The sequence below is a fragment of the Chamaea fasciata genome, unplaced genomic scaffold, assembly GCF_029207755.1.
Source record: "Chamaea fasciata isolate MVZ Bird 193981 ecotype frontalis unplaced genomic scaffold, bChaFas1.0.hap1 SCAF_8, whole genome shotgun sequence".
NCBI lineage: Eukaryota > Metazoa > Chordata > Aves > Passeriformes > Sylviidae > Chamaea > Chamaea fasciata.
The window spans coordinates 16,778,040-16,797,023 of record NW_027094093.1 but is presented as its reverse complement, the minus strand read 5'-3'; the positions used below and the strand labels follow the sequence as shown (position 1 = coordinate 16,797,023).

Below are 18,984 nucleotides of genomic sequence, written 5' to 3'. Positions count from 1 at the left end.
AAACTATTGTGTAATTTTTTTTTTGAAACATCAGGGTAAAGAATAAAGAAATTAATAAAGAAATTAAATTAACAGCTAATACTAAATTTCCAGTGATTCAGTAAAACCTCATCTACTGTTTTACTCCTTTACATAGGATTAAGATTTTTTAAAGGGGTAAGTGCCAACTCTTGTTATGTCATCATATTAAAATAGGTACCCGTACTAGTGAGAGGATAACCAACACTGAAGAAACCTTGACCTTAGTAGTTAAATTTTATAACACTGCTTTTCCTGATGCCATTTTTCTGGTAAGGAAAAATTTGTAATATATGTGCTTAACTATGTTTCATTCTATACGAGATTCTCGCAGAATACCCTTTCTCCTGAACTTTCTATAATAGTTTACGACAAGCGCCATTAAAAGCTACAGGCAATGCCTCTGAACGGGGAAGCTTGCGAAACTTCCTGCTTGGACTTGTTTTGGTATTTATCTGGAAACTGACTAAGCTACGCTCAGCTCTGAGGGGGAGCGCTGTACGAGCTCTGGGGAGCCAATCTTCAGCTGCCTCCTTGCAGCATCTCCAGCGTAAAACAATACGCAGGGACAAATAACTTCTTTTAGAAGCTCCTGTGCACCTCGGGCACACCCCGATACTCCTGCAGATGTCCCCTGTAAGCAGGGCAATTCCTCCTTTTCTTCTCCCCCCTACCAAGCACCGAATGCCGCCCGCCTGTCCATGCCCTGCAGCGCTCCCTCACAGGGCCCCAGCGCTCGGACCCGGCCGGGCGGCGGGGGCGGGGCGGGGGCGGGGCGGGGGCGGGGCGGGGGCGGGGCGGGGGCGGGGCGGGGGCGGGGCGGGGGCGGGGCGGGGGCGGGGCGGGGGCGGCCCCAGGCAGGGGAGGCGGCGCCGCCCCGCGCGCCAGTCGCGGCTGCGCCGGCGTCGCCACCCCCACAGCGGGCGGCGGTTCGTGCGCGGGGCCGGCGGCCGGCGTGGGACCGACGAGGGCGGGAAGGCGCTGTCGCTGAACTCCGGCACGGTGATAGCTTCTCTTCTCTCGCCTCCCTACCCTTCTCCGCACCATCCCTCTCCCCACCTTCCCTCGCTCCCGGCCCTTTCTGCCCTCCCGGCGGGGAAAGCGCCGCGCGGACGGGAGGGGGGAGGAGGCCGGGGGGGGGATGGGCGGCGGGCCCTGAGAAGAAAAGCGGTAACGGCCGCAGCGCGCGCGCCGCCCCGAGCCCGCCTTGCCGCCACGTGACCCCCCCGCGCCGCCCCCTCCTCTCCCGCCCGGCTCCATATTGGCGCTGCGCTGGCCGAGCCCGGGCACAAAATGGAGGTAACTGCGCGCGGGGCTCGCCACCATCGGCCAGGGCGGGGGCAGAAGCGAGCGGCTCGCGCCGCGCGGAGCTGGAGCGGCTTGGATTCCGCTCGAGCCTGCGGGCGGGAAAGCGCGGCGAGAAGGGGGTGGTTGGCGGCGGCACGTCATGCAGCCCCTTGCAGTTCCCGCGGCCGCCGCTTCGTCGTAGCGTTCCTGCCGCGCTCCGTGCCCACTTTCGCCTGCTACACGCTGCGTTATTCCGCAATGGCGGCGCGGGCAGGAAGAGAGAGGGAGCGGGAGAGGCGGCGCTTCCGCCCCGCGGGCTGCGGCCGCCATTTCGCAGCGCTCCGGCGCGTGGGTGAGAGCGGCCCGGCCCTCGGGCCGGGACAGGGCTGTGGGCAGCGGAGCCCTTTACTGCAATCCTGGGGACACCGAAAGACCTGGGCGGGTATTCGGGCAGCAGTAGGGCAAGACGAGCCCTACACGTGCGTGCGTCATTGTTCTGCCCTCCCGGTGTTCCTTTCCCCACTTCCCGGCCCACCCCCCCCCCCCCCCACTCCAGCGTAAGCTACCCGGAGTAGTGCAGCAGGGATATTCTTTAATACTCTTTATACACGCTTAGTTTTCTCGAAACAGACTTTAGAAGCATTCAAATCGTTTAGTGCAATATGCTGCATCTCGCAGAGGAATGCTGCTACACGTTGTAGTACCTCCGTAATATCTCTCGCCCCTGCTCAGAGGGAGTTAAAGCGTCTCCTTTGCTGCCCGAAGAGGTGGAGGAAGGAAGGGTTATCTTCCTTTTCTCCACTCCCACAACGGGACATGCAAAACAGCCAGGACATTCGGTGGCGTTGTGCCATGATCCTGGTGGGCAGCATGAAGCAGTCTGCACAAACCTAGAGGAATCATCCTCATCCTACCTGGAGAGAAATAGTTATAATATTCTGCCTTTCCTCAAAACCTAAGGTTTTCTGGCTCAAGTCTTTCAGAGTATGGCAAGCGAAAATAGTGCGGGTTTTGGTGGGTGGGGTTTTCTTTGGTGGGGTTTTTGGGGGGGGGGAGGGGGATGGTATTTTTCATCTTTACTCCTTTCACTGAAGGCTGAAACCTTAAAAAACGGAGTTGAGAGAAACCAGCAGCTCACACTAGTTTCTGTCCCACATTAAAAATAGAAGAAACTAGATCTCTTAACAATGCAGCTAAAAAAACTTTTTTCGTGTAAGCGATTGATTTAGCTGCTTTGAGATTTTATAACTGGGAGAGGTGATGTGTTCAAAGCATTCGTTTAGTAAAGCTTGGAAACCTATCACATCAGGTATTAAGCTAATACCTTGGATTTTTTTCCCAGGTACAAATTCCTAATTGTGTTGGGAATACACTACCAACACACTTAAAACTGAGAATCACTTTTTTCCTGCTTTAACTTCTGGTTTTGGTAAAACGCCCTACTGTAGGCACTTTAGGTCCAACTTGAGTTGCTTACAGAAAAGACCAGTGCATTTCCATAGTATTCTCTCATTGGATGGCTGAACTTCCATCTTGGTAATGTCTGGTTTGTCTCTGTAAGCTTCTTTTCTCCTGTGAAAGATGGAGCGGAATTGTGAGTAATGAGACATATCCTGGTGACTTCTTAATCGTTATAATTTAAAGATTTCCTTGGAGACTGTTTAGGTTCTGTACTTAAATTGCAGTATATAATTGTTCACCGTTAGTTTAACTAGCATTTAATAACAAAAGTATTCTGAATATTTTTATTCAGAGTTGAATAGAGTATTTTGTTGGTGATAAGAATTTAAAAGTTTAGTACTGTCAGCCTTAACAACTTTCTGTAAGGCGAAACAGGAATAAGAGTGAGCAGGGCTGTGTTCTGTGTGAGCTGATGGTATGCATTAGCGAGAAGACAACTCCCTTTTTAACCCTCAAGGCCTTCGGAGGCCATTGGGGCAGAGACCGTGCCCAGGAGCTTTATGTTGGAGCTCCAGTGTGGAGCCTTGCTGGGGAAGGCACAGGTGACACCTTCAGAAAGGGATTCATACGTCCCATTACTTTAAAGAGGTACTTAAATGAGCTTATCTGTTTCCTCCCTAACAATTCCTAAAGCTTTAGTTTGCCAAACAGCTAGTTTATAGAAAACCCCTGAAATGTTAGTGTTCTGTTCCATACCTCGCTTACATGATTTAAAAAACTGAACAGGTCTGTTGAAGTACTTAATATCCTAATACCTCTTGAATCAAACTGACATTTGATTGAAAAGATTTCAAGAGCAGGTTTAACATTGTATAGAGAGGAACTGAAGATAAACACTTGGAAGTTACTTAATAAAACCTTTAAAAATTTTCATGTATTAAATTGTGATACTCATGATTTCACAACTGAGTTTAATTTAAAGCTGGATTTTAACATGAAGTTATGTTCAAGAATTTCTGCTTTGAGTAACAGCATATATTGCTCATTAGTAGAGACCTGCCTCTCTTTCCATTAGCAGGAACAAAATTTGCAGGAAGGAAACTTTAAAAACAAGACCACACTACACAAACAAACAAACTCCTCACAGAAATACACCTAGTCTTGTAAATATCTATGCTTTTAAATGCAGCACAAATACAGTTCTACTGAAGTATGTTATGTAGTGAAGAGTATTGCTTTTTGGCTAATGTAGTAAAGCTTCAAGAAACATCCAAAATAGTAATTATTACTGACCAAACATACAAATACCTTAATACTAGGACAAATTGAAGTATCCTAGGAAATTTTATAGAAAAAAAGGTGAAAGGGAACATGATTTTTTTGTTTGTTTGTTTAAATGTATAGGTGTGGGTTCATTCACTGAGCTTATCTTGTAAAAGAGTTCCTATTTGTAATGGGACATACATTACATAGTACAGGGCAGTAATCAAATATATAATATGGAAGCAGAAGTAATACAGATGCCTAGTGCTACAGAGTGCTAAGGATCAGCAGTTCTTGATGTTGCAAGGTAGCTTCAATAAGGGGTTCTTGCGCTACTCTAAGTGGAAAGTATTTTTTAAATACAGGAACTGTGCAAGACATGCTCTAGTGTTCCACACTGCTGGATTCCTGACTACAAGAGGTTACACATCAGGAAGTTCTAGTAAGCAGTATTCGCAAAATGTTACATGTTTCAGGGGTTAAAAATCCAGAGAAGCAGAATTTACGTAGTGGGTTTGGGTATTGAAGGTGGAATTTGCTTGCTGTGTATCAGTTGCATTCACAATAGTTTTGTCAGACAGTAATAGATACAGGTTTGCTACAGATCTTAGTATTAGTTTGTAAAGTGAACTTGACTGGGATAATAGGTGTTTCTTCTACTCCACTTTTAATTGTTAGCTAAGTAGGCTGAGGCTTTTTATTCTACCCTTTTAAATACTTCTGGGATTTTTTTTCTACTTTCACCCATTTCTTCTGTAAAGCCACACCTGTGAATTGCAGCGAGAGAAGGCCCAGTGTCACAGGAGCTGGGGTAAGTACTGACTTATCCAACCTGTTTTCTAGGTTTCCTAGATCTAAAAGAAAGGCCGAATTTGAGTACCCTTCCAAAATGGCTGCGATTAAGGAAGAGAGAGAAGTGGAGGACTACAAGAGGAAAGGAAGACGATCCTCACAGGTGAGAGGATGGGTTTTTTAGTCAAAATAAAGTATTTTTAAGGGGGAAAGATGAAAACCTGCAAGTTAACCGTTTCTATCTGATATATTAATATCTTTTTTTTTCTACCTTCTTCATCCCCCTATTAGCGGAGTAACGTTAAACTGCAGTGTATTACCTACAGTTTTATGGGGTGGGGTGTTAAGCATAATGGGGAAATTTTGCTTGTCTAGCTTTCTGTTATAACAAAACCGATTAAATAAATGTTTCTGATTAAAGCGAGGTGTAATTATTAAGAAATTCATGCATCCTCAGAGTATCAGCAGGAACTTGATTACTTCCTACCTTCAAAGTCCTGTTTTTAGTGGGCATGAAGACAGGTTCCTATTTTATATTCTTTTTTTTCTTTTTTTTAAGTAAAAATGGTTGCCTGATAGTCACTGCAAATGAAAGTGAGCTGTACTAAGTAAAAATAACTGTTTTCTTTTGCTTCTAGCAGAAATACCGTAGACTGAATAAGGTGCGTAGTATAGAGAAGATGTTGGGGCTGTTTTTGGGAGGATGGGAGCTAGTTACTTTTGGGGCAGGGTGTGGAAGTGGGAGGGGGGGAAAGTTCTTAATACCCTTCAGAAATTAATTTTAAGATCAGCAAAAAGGGTATTAAACATGCTTATATAGCTTGTAACAGAGGCATTTTCACTTTGTTTATTTGGATATGTTTGCTTTCTAACATTACTTTTTCAGGTTGCCTGAATATTTTAGCTAGTTCAAACCAACTTTTTTCTGGAATGATACACTACTGCAATGTGGGCCTATACACTTGAATTACAAACAAACCTTGTCGGAGTTGCGTGTGTCTGGTAGTGTATGGTTATTTTGTATTGAAGTACGGTGTGTAAAGTCCTTCTGGAAGGAATGTTGAAACTCACTCTCATTCGGACTTTGAATCGAGTGTAACTGGGGTCGATCAGCCGCAAACTAAATAAGCTCTTGTAGTTCACAAAAGTAGATAGCCCTGCGATGACCTTTAAACTGCTGAGTTTCTGGAGAACAAGTTTCTCGGGGAAAGTTGCTGCGGCCCCAGTTGCCTGTAAGCTTTCCCGTTTCAGAAGACAGTCTAGGATTCTGCTGCCTGGGGTTAGGGTTGTCTCAGGTTCCACCGCAGCTGAGTGTAGATCTGGTGACAGGCATTTTGTGGACACTTGGTGCTGCTCAGAGGTAGATTGCATGGGAGAGCTCCACCCAAAAACCGCCTGATAATTCAAAACTGCTGCCACATGAAAATTTCAGTTGATGGCAACCTCAGGATCGAAGTAGTATGTATCTGCAGCAGCGTTGTCTCAAAAGGTACCGGGATTTCTGCGAAAACGAGGATTTTTGCAGGAATCCCAGGGGCTTCCAGCTGCCGTCTTCCCTCCCCGTCTTAGGCGAGGGTACAGTTAGGCTGCGCCGAGCGTTGGGGGATTGGGCAGGGCGGGGGAGGGGGCGGTGTGGTTTTGCCGGCGGCAGGGGGTGCGCAGAGCGCCCGCGGCTCCCGCAGCGCCGCCTCTCCTGGGCCCCAGCGGGCCGGCCCCGCCCATGGCGCCACTGCGGCGCCGGCCGCCGCCCCGCCCTCGCCTCCATATTGGCGGCGCGGCCGCCGCGGCTCAGCACAAAATGGAGGCGGCGCGGCCCGCGCAGCCTTCGGGCTTTTGTGGGGAGCGGCAGAGTCGGGGCAGAAGGAACATTCTCCGCCCCCGTAGAGACTTGTAATGTGTCTGGAGGCCCCTCTGACAGCTTAGGGAGAGAAACAGTGTCTTGCCGACTGAAGACAGGCTGGGTGGTCTTGCAGCTGTTCTCCCCACTCCTACCAGAGGAGTGCTGCAAAATGGCGTGCTCTCCTAGCGTGTCAGCTGAGCAGGAGGCAGCCGGTTTCTCATAGAGCAGGGAGGTTACACTGAGGGAGAGATGTGCTCTGCAGGATTTTCTGTGCAGCAGAGACTGCTGTTAAAAATAACTCGTAGCAGAACAACTGAGAAACAGCATCTTGTGTGATAGAGGACAGCACTCTGAAAACCCCGGTGAGAACAAACTGCCTAAAAACCCAATTCCCTAATTCTCTAAGAAAACACTGCCTTCTATTTTTGCACAGAGTTCCTATAACATTTATGAGTCCTAAGGATAATTTCTGTTCAGTAGAACAGAGAAGCTGTAACAGCAGGTGTTCTTCCTGCTGTATGAGAACAGCAGTTCTCATAACATAATAACAATAAGCAGAAAAGATCTTTACTTTCCCTTACCTGAAAAATTCTGTGGTCATTCTTTTAAGGTAAAAGTACTCTGAGTTGTTAGATGGAAACCCTCATAGCCTTGAGTAGTATCAGAGAACTGTAAATAATCTGTGCAGTTTTTCCTTACATAGGTTTCTGATTTCGGAGGAGTCTAAACTTCACAGTTTTACATAATAAATTTCTTTTAATATCTTTGGAAGAGTTTGAAACACTTGGCGTTCCCAGCTTTAATGTAATTCAACTAAAAATAGTCAGTAGATTTTAAAAACTGCAATTAGCAACAGATAACAGTTGACCTAGAGCAGTTTTTATATGCAGTAGGTGTGTAATCGTATAAAATTCAAGTTAAAATGTAGTGAGAAGGGAGATTTTTTTTTAATACCTTTGTAGTCTGGAGCACTTGGAAGATACTAGGAGCTTTACTTTGTAGTCATGGGACCATGATGATCCTAAGGTAACAAAGCCTTAAATAGAAGGCTGTTATCAAGAATGCTGGGGTTCTTTCTAACTAAATTCAGCGGGTGTAAGGGCAGGGATTTACTTCCCAGACACCTTTTCCTAATCTTAGTTACTGTTTGCTGTAGTACAACCTGAGTATTACAAACCAATGGTTTGCTAAAGCACTGTATAATATAAAAACTGTCACTCCAAGGGGCTTAAGCCTTCCTGGCCAACCCTAGCAGTGTGACAGAGGTTAAAACACTTCAGATTTGAAGCAAAATGTCTACAGATAGAAGTCTGTGGATGTTTCTTTGTAGTTCACCTCAGGATAATGCTGCATCTGGTCTGGTTTAATGCACTGCAGCAGAAACAATGAAGCCTGTTGAACACTGATGCTGCAGAACTGAAGTCATACACAGCATAGCTGGCCAGCGCCTTGTGAAGTGTTTCCTATGCACAAAAGTACCCACTTGCTAAATGAGATGTTAATCTGGTTGCTTTTTGTAAGACTTCCCTGACAGCGGCAGTTGTGAAATAATTTTTTGTGAACTCCTTGTCAAGTGTACAGGGAAATTCCCTGTCCGCTAAAAAGGTGCAGCACTGAAACACAACAGAAACACAATTGTACTCTTAAGGCCATTTCAGTCGTGTGATAGAAAACTGGGATCTGCTAATTGGCACCTTTTAAAATGTGACTCGTCTTATAATAGACGCTGTTACCAAGAGCTATTAAGCTTGCTTGTTCTGTGATGCTTGCTAAGTTCCCAGTGTTATTCCAGTAGTTGTACCCACTACTGCTCATTGATGAGTTGTTTCTCATGGCATTTCTTTTATCTGTAAGACATAGGTCTATGTTATGTTACATTTAAAAGATATTTCCCATAACACTGAAATCCACATATATATTTGCACTTTCTTGCTTGCATGTATTCAAATAATAAAATTACTAAAGTACAGAATTCATGCTGTCAAGGAATTTAGCATTGATATGTTTCATAGAAATGCATAAAAGTTGCCTTTCAAAATGGACGTCCCCAAAGAGTAGACATTCAGCCCACCAGGAACTTTTTTTTCTTGTATACTGCGTTCTTAATTTTTTTGTAGTTCTGCATATTTATGCTTCATAAAGTGTTAGAACTTCCCTTTATCTAGCAGTGCTTCATCCCCAGTCCTTACAGCGCGATCTGCAGCTCATATATAGGTACAGAATGAATGCACTTCTGGGTGTGGGGAGCAACGAAGTTACCTAGTATATTGAAATCTCTTTACTGTTTGCTCTTTAAGTTGTTAGTGTTTTAATTAAATTCACATCTCATTAAGTGTTTACTATTCTGCCGTCTAAAGCCATTAGAAGTCATTGTTTTTATGTAAATGTATTTCACCTATTTGTAGTATAATGTGCACAGATAATTTCTAGTAATTCGGTGAAATTTTAATTTTGTGATTTGTGTTCAAAATGTGTTTATGTTTTTTTGATTTTGTAGGGCCATGAGCCAAAGGAGCCAGAGCAGTTGAGAAAGCTGTTCATTGGAGGTCTGAGCTTTGAAACAACAGATGATAGCTTGAGAGAGCACTTTGAGAAATGGGGCACACTCACGGACTGTGTGGTAAGGTCTCTATTATTAATTTGCTTTAGAAAGGGTTAGGTACTTAAAGTAGCATGGAAATAGTGTGCCTCATTGTGTATTTGCAGGTGATGAGAGACCCACAAACAAAACGTTCCAGAGGCTTTGGCTTTGTGACTTACTCCTGTGTGGAGGAGGTGGATGCTGCTATGAGTGCTCGACCACATAAGGTTGATGGACGCGTGGTTGAACCAAAGAGAGCAGTTTCAAGGGAGGTGAGTTAGTGTTCCAGTTCACCACATACCCTAATCTTTACCTACTGCTTTAAGCACTGAACGTCATTTTTGGCATTGCAGGATTCTGTAAAGCCTGGCGCACACCTCACAGTAAAGAAAATATTTGTTGGTGGAATTAAAGAAGATACAGAAGAATATAATTTAAGGGAGTACTTTGAAAAATATGGCAAGATTGAAACCATAGAGGTCATGGAAGACAGACAGAGTGGAAAGAAGAGAGGCTTCGCTTTTGTAACTTTTGATGATCATGATACAGTTGATAAAATTGTTGGTATGTAAGCTCTTTAGTGAATAATGACTTAGAGGATAAAAGTGTTAAGATTTCAGAAGGGCAATGTGTGGAATGAGATGATTCCATAATCAGCTGCTTTACTATTGTGAGGGATGGGGTTGATTTAATGTTACTTTTCAAAGTGTGCACATGCCTTACAGTAACTTTCTGTGAGAGTTTTACTGCTGTGATTTGATTTTCTAACTTGCCTTTTTCACTATTTTCTGTAGTTCAGAAATACCATACTATAAATGGACACAACTGTGAAGTGAAAAAAGCACTCTCAAAACAAGAGATGCAGACTGCTAGCTCTCAGAGAGGTGAGTTGTAGTTGTGCATAGCTATTTTGTGTAACAGGTTTTCAATTAATGTAATTCAAGTGAAATATTTTGTAGGTCGTGGGGGTGGCTCAGGCAACTTCATGGGCCGTGGAAACTTCGGAGGCGGTGGAGGGAATTTTGGCCGAGGAGGAAACTTTGGTGGGAGAGGTAAATGGCTGGAATATTAATATAGAATGTGATTTACATTTTGGTTTGTGTCTTTTTTTTTTTTTTTTTTTTTTTTTTTTTTTAATTTCCTGTGTCAATTGGCTTAAACACTTAACATGTTTGTTCAGGAAAACATTCTCATCTGTTTTGTGTTCTAGGAGGCTATGGGGGTGGTGGTGGCGGTGGTGGGAGCAGAGGAAGCTTTGGGGGTGGTGACGGATACAATGGATTTGGTGATGGTAAGTGTATTGTTCACTTCCTTTTCCCCCAATGTTAGAACCAGCTGTAAGTTTTGCCTTCACGTTGGAAGGAAAGTCTATTTTGGTGATAGTGTGATAATAGCAATAATAAAAATGAAATGTCTACATCGTAGAGCTGTGAAGAATTGGCTTTTTTTGTTCTTTCCACAAAATGATGGATGGAAAAAAAACTCGTCTGTATTTGCCCTTTAAAAAGCCTCACATCACAAGGTCATGAGGGAGCTGTTTATTATTGAGAACTAAGTGAAGATTCTATTATCAGTTGAGATGACTAAAACGGAATAAAGCAGTAAACAACTGTTTTCAGTCAACTCTTAAGACTTCTTGTGGTTCAGTAGTATCTTTTTCGTGATGCAGTTAGGATGGGTATCCAAAGTGCATCTGAGGAGAAATGCAGCAATTTTCAAAAGGCTAAAAGATGCAATTACCAGAAGGCAAAAAGGGATGAGGGAAGTAGCATGTAATTAGTTACTTAGGTCCTGATATTATAAGCATGGGGTTTTTTCTCAATTAAATAGTTTAGATAAATTGTGCAACCACAATGAATATTTACAATACAGGGAAAGTGCTATGGGACATTTTTATTGTGCAAGTATGTTGGTTTGGGGTTTGTTGTTAAATGTATCTTTCCTTTACCAGTATGTAGCTTTGGTGTGTTAAGTTTGACTCTTCCTTTATTCAAAGGTGGCAACTATGGAGGTGGTCCTGGCTATGGCAGCAGGGGAGGTTATGGTGGTGGTGGAGGACCAGGATATGGAAACCCAGGTGGTGGATACGGAGGTGGAGGAGGAGGATATGATGGCTACAATGAAGGAGGAAATTTTGGTGGTGGTAAGATTCCATCTTTAGTTCAACATCCACTGTTCTTAGGTTTCATTTCACAGTGCCTGAAATACGGTAATTCATAAAATGAGTTGCATGTCTAGGTTTTAACACAGAAGGCCATGTTGCTTAAGGAAAATTCTTTTTCATGTGGATCAGCATTGATGCCAGAGATGTAATTTTCTAAAAGCTGTGTATGCAGCACGTCCATTACAGTTCCATCTTTTTTTTGGAGCAAATAAATTGTAATTTACGTTATTGTCACACATGCAAAATTGTGCAGTAGAACAATGGTGAAACTCACGGTTTTCTGGTTTGGGGGGCCTTAATCTGGCCTGTTGGGTTAATATCAAATTGCCTACTCAAATGTGCTTAATAATGTGATGTGTTTCATCTTTGCTAAAATACCAATTTCAGATCATAAAAATATCAATACCATATGCAATACCATTCTTTTGCATAGAGGTAGCATAAAATATACATGAACTTAAATTGTTCTGAACTACTACAATTTATTTTTATACTGGGTATTGGAATATGGTGAGTTTTGTGTCCTAAGGCCTGTTTGAACTAACGTGGCTTTATCAATTACTTGTTTCAGGTAATTATGGTGGAAGTGGAAACTACAATGATTTTGGCAATTACAGTGGACAACAGCAGTCTAACTATGGTCCCATGAAAGGTGGTGGCAGCTTTGGTGGCAGAAGTTCAGGCAGTCCATATGGTGGTAAGTATGATTTTGTACAGAAAATATTTTTGAGTTAAAATCCCTTGTTGTTCATGTATTTCAATATACACATTATTTTTTTGTAGGTGGCTATGGATCTGGAAGTGGAAGTGGGGGCTATGGTGGTAGAAGATTCTAAAAATGCTACAGAAAAAGGGTAGGTGTAATGCATATTTATAATGATGATTAATAATGTACAACTGTTCACTGAGAGTAATAATTTTCTTATCCTGTATTCAACAGGCTACAGTTCTTAGCAGGAGAGAGAGCGAGGAGTTGTCAGGAAAGCTGCAGGTTACTTTGAGACAGTCGTCCCAAATGAATTAGAGGAACTGTAAAATCTGCCACAGAAGGAACGATGATCCATAGTCAGAAAAGTTACTGCAGCTTAAACAGGAAACCCTTCTTGATCAGGACTGTCATAGCCACAGTTTGCAAAAAGTGCAGCTATTGATTCATGCAATGTAGTGTCGATTAGATGTACATTCCTGAGGTCTTTCTCTGTTGTAGCTTTGTCTTTCTTTTTTCTTTTTATTTTCCCATTACATCAGGTATATTGCCCTGTAAATTGTGGTAGTGGTACCAGGAATAAACAAATCAATGAATTTTTAACTTTTCAATATTTGTGTAGTTCAGTTTTTCCACATTTAGTACAGAGAACTCTATAACAGAAATGAAATGTAGTTTAGGGTGTTTCCTTGTTAGTTAATAGAGAAGATAAATGCATTTCTCAATTACTATTTTGTATTAATTTAAAGTTAACAATAGAAACACCTATTGATTTGCAGTCTTAAAGGGTCTAGTCTCAGTGTATATACGTAACTGTCATTGACATGAGTTACATAGGCATACAGAGGGAAAACATCTGTATGTTGCATTATAGTTTGTTTAGATGTATAACTAGGATTGAGTTACTCAAATTAGTGTTTGTGAATCATAGAGCTAAGCTTTATCTTAATGAAAATTTCAAATTACTTTTTGCTTTGTGCATATTTTTCTAATTTGTAGTTCTGTATTAGTACTAGCGCTTCAAGAAAATAAGGCATGATAAATATTTTAACAAGACCAACTTTAGACACATGAAAGCTGTCTCCCGTCTCATTTGAGATGTATAAGGGATAACTGAAGTTGTTTAAGTCTTGGGTGGAGAGAAAAAGAAATTTGCTTTTTACCTTTATATTTATTGTAATTCCCGAGAAGTTAAGGTGGGGGGAATCAAGTGCCTGTTTCCTTGGGATATACAATGATTCTGTTTCAATAAAACTATACTTTGGGGAGGGTGGCTTGGAATTTTCATCCCCTTTGTCCCCATTTCCTTCTCCCTTGCACCAGACTGCACTGTTTCAATTAAATGAGGTGTCATAGTGAGAGTAATAGGTATGTTCCTCAATAATTTAATGGCTATATACTTTCTTGCATGCACCCTAGGCAATTTTCTGGACACGTGCTTCTGACTGAGAGCCAAGGGTAGCACAGGTGTAATCACTGACAGTCCCAGGTAATGCGTTCCAAAAGCCCATTTCCCATGGGCTCCTAAATAGTAGAGTTCTTGAGCTGTTTCCCTGGCAGACGTCTGTGCTCAGCTGAGAGCTCAAAGATAAAACACAATCTATTTTACTGACTAGAAGCATTCTCACAATGTAGAGGGGTACAGTCCTGAGTTCCCACAGGTAGAACGATAGTGTGCTACAACTGGATTTGGTGCAGTGGAGTAGAAAATCTGACCAGTACACATGGCTAGAAATTGTACTTAATTCTCACTTCTGACCTCCAAATTAAGGCACTGCAGTCTGTCCTGCCCTCATCTGATGTGAATTCTCTTGACTATTGCCAGGCCAGTGCTTGCTGTCAATTCAGACTCAGAAGAGTAGGGACCCAGTCAATAAAAGAAATACTCAGACACTTGGCAGTATGTATTGGAATTACTCACACCTGTTTCACTTCTGGGTCAATGTGCAGTATAAGGTAAATGCAATTCCAGTGTAGGAATGAATCTGCAAAGATGTATGAAATGGCTTAAGGCATAATCAGTCATATTAATAATGGATTATAATTTTTAAGAAGTGGTAGAAAAATAAGTGTGTTGTTTGAAAAAAATTAAACATGTTATTTAAACACTGTTATTGGAGTGTATTTAGACTGCAGTACGCTAAAACAAGGAACCAGTGTCAAGATGGTAGCCTCCAAAATGGATTTCAAAGTCTGCTTATTGTCTGTGGAGTTCTGAAAGATCTCAGAAGTTAAAGCAAGAATTGGTGGTTTAGTGAACGCTTCTCTTGTTGTATGTGTGCATTTGGGCTTGGGGTGGGGGGGAGGCTGTACTTCAATAAAGGCATTTTTTAAACAACCCATTTGGAGTTTGAAAACATGGGAAACTAAACCACAACTCACTAGGGAGTGAGACACCTAACTACTGACTTGCTTTGTACGTTACTATGCTAGAAGATGTGTAGACATGCACCTGGGGCCTGCATCTGATTGCAGGGACAACTGGAGGATGGGGTTGATGTCCCTTCTGACAATTGATCTGGTATTTCTAAATTTTTTTAGAATGTATTGACAGTGTTCTTTTTAACAGGGCCTCTTGTAGCTGTACTGTGACTACAATGTTAACTTTGAAAAATAGTGTCATAATAAACTTTATGAACAAGATCTGTATGCAACCTTTTAAGAGATGGATGTAAGTGACCGCTTTGTAGGTGGGTGGGGTAGCTTAGCTGTTGTTTGTGACGTGGAAAAGTGTAAGCCATGAGGACAGTGATCCGCCAGCTTTACAGAACCTAGGATGTACTTCCTTGATCCATACATTGCTAAGGAGACTCGTAAGACAGGACTTCAGCAGCCTATTGAGTATGGAGAAGTCAGCCTAATTAAAGAATGACAAGGCAGCAGGAGCAACAGCTTCAACTTCCAGAAAAGTGAAGGAATAAGATACTGTGCTGATAGTGAGCAGCTTTCCCAAGGCTAGTTAAATCTGCTTATCACAGCTGAAATATCGAAGAAAGTCTAGCAAGAGTTCTTCACCTTTTGGAACCTCCTTGAGTGATAGCTACTTGAGTTGACTCAAAATCAATAGGTCTAGCATTTAGACCTGAAAGGAAGGGCAATGAGCATAGGTAAGGTTTGCCTTTAAAATTTTTCACGAATTATAAAGAGTGTTGGGAGGTTTTAAAACAAGGTAAGAGTAATTTTTTTAATTTTCAGGTTGAATGTGAAGCTGCTGCTTGACAAAATGGGCAATGTCTTGCACATCCTCTTCAAATGAAGGTTTCTGACTGGGTAAGATTTGTAGTGTATAGTAAAATGTGTTTAACCCTTATTTCTTTCTAGGCTTTCCTTAGACAGTCTTTCAATACCAAGGGAAATCACATGTACTAAGCAGCAAATATTCCAGCATGTGTCATCCAGTGTTTCCTGTTCTGGATGAGGGCTGCTTGATGGCACAATTTCTATTCAAGACTCTTTTGTTCCTGGCAGATATAAAATTGCTTTGTGTCTGAGATCGACAAGACAAATTGATGTTTTGAAATAATGTGTTTTGGTTACTGGGGAGTGTGCTGGAGTGGGGGGTGGGGGGGAAATTGTTCTGTGCCTTGTCATGGAAAGAGGTGGCCCTCAGAAGCCCAGAAAGGCAGTGACACTGAAGTGGTTCTTCAGTTCTCAGCAGTGTGTGACCTGCTGCCGCTCCCATTCTAGGAGGGAGCTTGGTGTTTGGTGCAAGCTGAGATTTCCCTCCTAGGTAGTGGAGCTTGGCTTACCAGGTGAGGTTGTATTTATGCGTACAAATGGAAGAGCTCCTTTTCAGGTTCTGGGTGCTTTCAGGCCAGGGTAGTTGATGCTGATACTGTCACATGATAGCCAGCTGAAATCACAATGGCATTTGTACAGGCAAATTGAATGGCAATAAAAAACTTCTCATGGAATCTTGATTTTGTGCAGACTGGAACATGTATTAAGTCTTGGAACATGTATTATTTCCTTTCTGCATCTTTCGTTGTTACGGGTCCTTTTATAAAGTACTTCAGCATCTATTTAAACTTCCCAATACATTTCTGAGCCTATGCATTCTTACAAAGTCAATTTCTATTTTAGTGTTGGTTATGCTTTAGTTGCTCTGGAAGTCAAATGGAACCTGACCAACCAGAGGCAGAGGCATGTTCACAAACTGTTTCAAGTACTTAAGCTTTTTTACCTGCTGCCTGAAGACTCGCAGAAAGTAATTCCTGACCTTGTAATACACAGTTAAATGTAATATGGAAGTAACGTATAGAGACTTCCATAAAACCAGAAGCTATTTAATTGAAAATCTCATGATAAGTGCATCTATTTTTTAAAAAACATTAGGTTTGTGCATAGCCAAGGTTGAGCCTAAATATCAAACTGCAGCAGTACAGTCACATTGCCTTAGTGTAACGTGCCAGCTTGTTGCTGAGGTGACAAGCTTGCTTTCTTAGACGTAAAAGTGGGAAAGCTGTGCTTTTGCTCTGCTTGGCAGAGCTCCCACAGGCATCTGTGCAGCAACAGGTAATGGGAAGCAGCATTGCCCCTCAGGTGCAGACAAATGCTCTTTCACTTGGAGTGGTCTTTGGACTTTTTTAGCAGTAAAATTTTGAACATGTTGTAACAAAATTAATTTTAAAACAAAAACTTTGTAGCTTGCCTTGGTACTAGGCCTGTGTCTAGAGTGAAGCTCTACCTTTCCTTAACATGAGAGGATTCCATGTTGCTGCAGACTCGTTCTGTGCTCTGGATGGGTCTTTTTGCACCACATACAGAAATAGATAATCACTGTTAGAATTATTTTCACAGTTTGATTTTTAACACTTGTTAAGACTAATTTACTTAAGTTCAGTTATTTATAGCCAAATCTGTTCAGAAATAACTTTGATCAAAATAAGCACATTCTTAAGGGAGTACTTGGTTAATTGTATCTCTGTCCAAGAGGCACTTCAAGGAGTTAAGAGCATTGTTTCATGGACATGTTTTTGTTTACTGGCTTCCATTGAAAATAGAAGCTTTAAATGGGAATGGGGATGTAAAGATGCAAAGCATTGGTCCCTAAGCTGCAGTTGTACGGAAATTTACTTGATAACAAAAATGATACTTCCAGGTAGAGAAGGGGGTTTCCCCAAAAGCAGCCCAGATTGATGGAGGCAACTCTGCTATTACAGAAAACTGAAATTAAACACAGCTTCTTAACTTTGATATCCTTTCAATATTTAAAGTTCCTAATCTTTTCAAGAATTGATTGTGTGATGTACTGATGTGCTGTCTTTGGTTCCTGTGTTTAAGACATTAACGTGTTTTCATGTACTGTCTACACTAAGGTGGAATATTCACAAATCAGTGTGTGGTCTCTGACAAGTGTGTGTATCCTAAGTTGTGTGGAGCATGTAAGATCTTGAGTATCACTGAAATTCTCATATCTGATGGATGATTCTTTTTCTGCTGTGGGTGCTACAGGTTGACATCTCTCTCTATTAGCTTTTTCCTGAACTAAAGTAATCCAAGTACCTTCATAGAAGAAAAAATGGCCTCCATGTAGAAGATAATATCGCAAGATTGGAAACAGAATAAAATTGTGTAACTGGCAAAGACTTCAAGAGCAATGGTGCTAGTGTGCTCACATCCTGAAACTTGTGGTTAAACAAGTTAAAATAGTGTGGAAATTTAAAATTTCAGTATAGTCCATAATGGATTAAAATTTGTTAAAATATTTCAATTTTGTATCAGAATAAAGTGTATATTGTTAAATGACTTACAATCTAAAATGCGTTGGCATCACCTTTTTTTGGTGCTGTGAAGAACACAGGGTGGTCTAGAATTACTGGAACACATTTTCTTACAGGATCATCTTTCCAACTTGGGACTGCAAGCCAAAAACGCTTGGTTCAGGCCAGCTTTTCAGCTTTATTCTTAATAGTTTTAAATCCACGTGGCAGCTTAGCTTGTCAGTGTGAGGTCAGCATTGTGATACTTTTGACTTGGCAATGTCACTAGTTCCTCAGGTTTGGGAACATATTCTGTACCTCAGTAGTTATAATAATAAAATGAAGGTTATAGTTTGCAATCTGATGTTTTTATATGTATGAGTAATGTGGATTTTTTTTTCCTTAATGATGTTGGGGGGTTCGATGTGAGAGCAGCATGCACTGTGTTGATGATGTGAAGAACACTTGTTTAAAGTTGTCACATACCAAGTTACTTCAGACTGATTCTTCACCTGATGAAATTCAAACAAGGCTGCTGTGTGAACTGCAGGGTTTTTGTTGTTGCACTTTTGTTTTGGTAATGGAAGTATTATGTATTGTTTTAAATACGGATGGTACAAATACAGCAGTCCCTGCAAAGGCTATAAGGATGCTGTTTGCCTTTGGCTTTCACATTAGTGAACAAATTAAGGAACAAATGGCAGTGCAGGGCAGGAGTTTACTGAGATGTCTGTTTTATAGCCAATTTGCAATTAAAAGTATTTATATTGCAGCTGTAGAGAGATTTTTCTCTGACAGACATTTGATAGCATAGTTAATGGCAAGGGGAACTCAGGAGCTTTTAAGGTGCTCTGCGCTTTGCCATTGGCCCCTGCCTGTGTTTAAGAGTTACTGGGTATCAGTGTTGAAAGGCTGTCCAGGGCCATGGCTGGGTGTGCTTTCTTCTGGATGCCTACGCTCTAAAATTGCCATCTTCAAGTGCGGATTAGTCCTCTTGCTTTAAGTGGCAGTAGTGTCTTGCATTCCCTCAGTGCCTGCCCAGGCTTGGTGCCTGTTGGGGGTTTTCCTTCCTGAGCAGTGCTGGTGGCAAAGCTTGGAGGCACATTTTAACAGCATCATAAGGAAATAGTCCCTGCTGCTGCAGTAGCTTTGATTTAGGACAGCCAGGCACCAGCTGAATTATCTAGAGCTAGTATAGTAAAGTTCATTAAATCAAGCCTCCAGGTTTTC

General features: G+C 41.9%; 1 protein-coding gene across 9 annotated transcripts; it reads left to right on the top strand.

The window, feature by feature from the left end:
* Positions 1–928: 928 nt before the first annotated feature.
* HNRNPA3 (heterogeneous nuclear ribonucleoprotein A3) lies at positions 929–17,814 on the top strand. 9 transcript variants are annotated; one of them, XR_010722118.1, is made up of 14 exons: positions 934–1,020; positions 4,813–4,924; positions 5,400–5,423; positions 9,099–9,221; positions 9,308–9,454; positions 9,536–9,746; positions 9,977–10,066; positions 10,127–10,234; positions 10,393–10,473; positions 11,179–11,325; positions 11,918–12,043; positions 12,130–12,200; positions 15,248–15,322; positions 17,507–17,814. XR_010722118.1 is itself a non-coding variant. In XM_066189872.1 (13 exons), the coding sequence occupies exons 2-12, from the start codon at positions 4,859–4,861 to the stop codon at positions 12,180–12,182; spliced, it is 1,176 nt and encodes a 391-aa protein (XP_066045969.1). In that variant the 5' UTR covers positions 929–1,015; positions 4,813–4,858; the 3' UTR covers positions 12,183–12,200; positions 12,287–12,663. The 9 variants fall into 9 exon arrangements, 7 of the variants coding, with proteins under 7 accessions (XP_066045969.1, XP_066045966.1, XP_066045967.1 ...); XR_010722119.1 differs by having other exon boundaries at positions 17,154–17,814; XM_066189872.1 differs by lacking the exons at positions 15,248–15,322; positions 17,507–17,814 and adding an exon at positions 12,287–12,663 and having other exon boundaries at positions 929–1,015.
* The last annotated feature ends 1,170 nt before the right edge of the window (positions 17,815–18,984 follow it).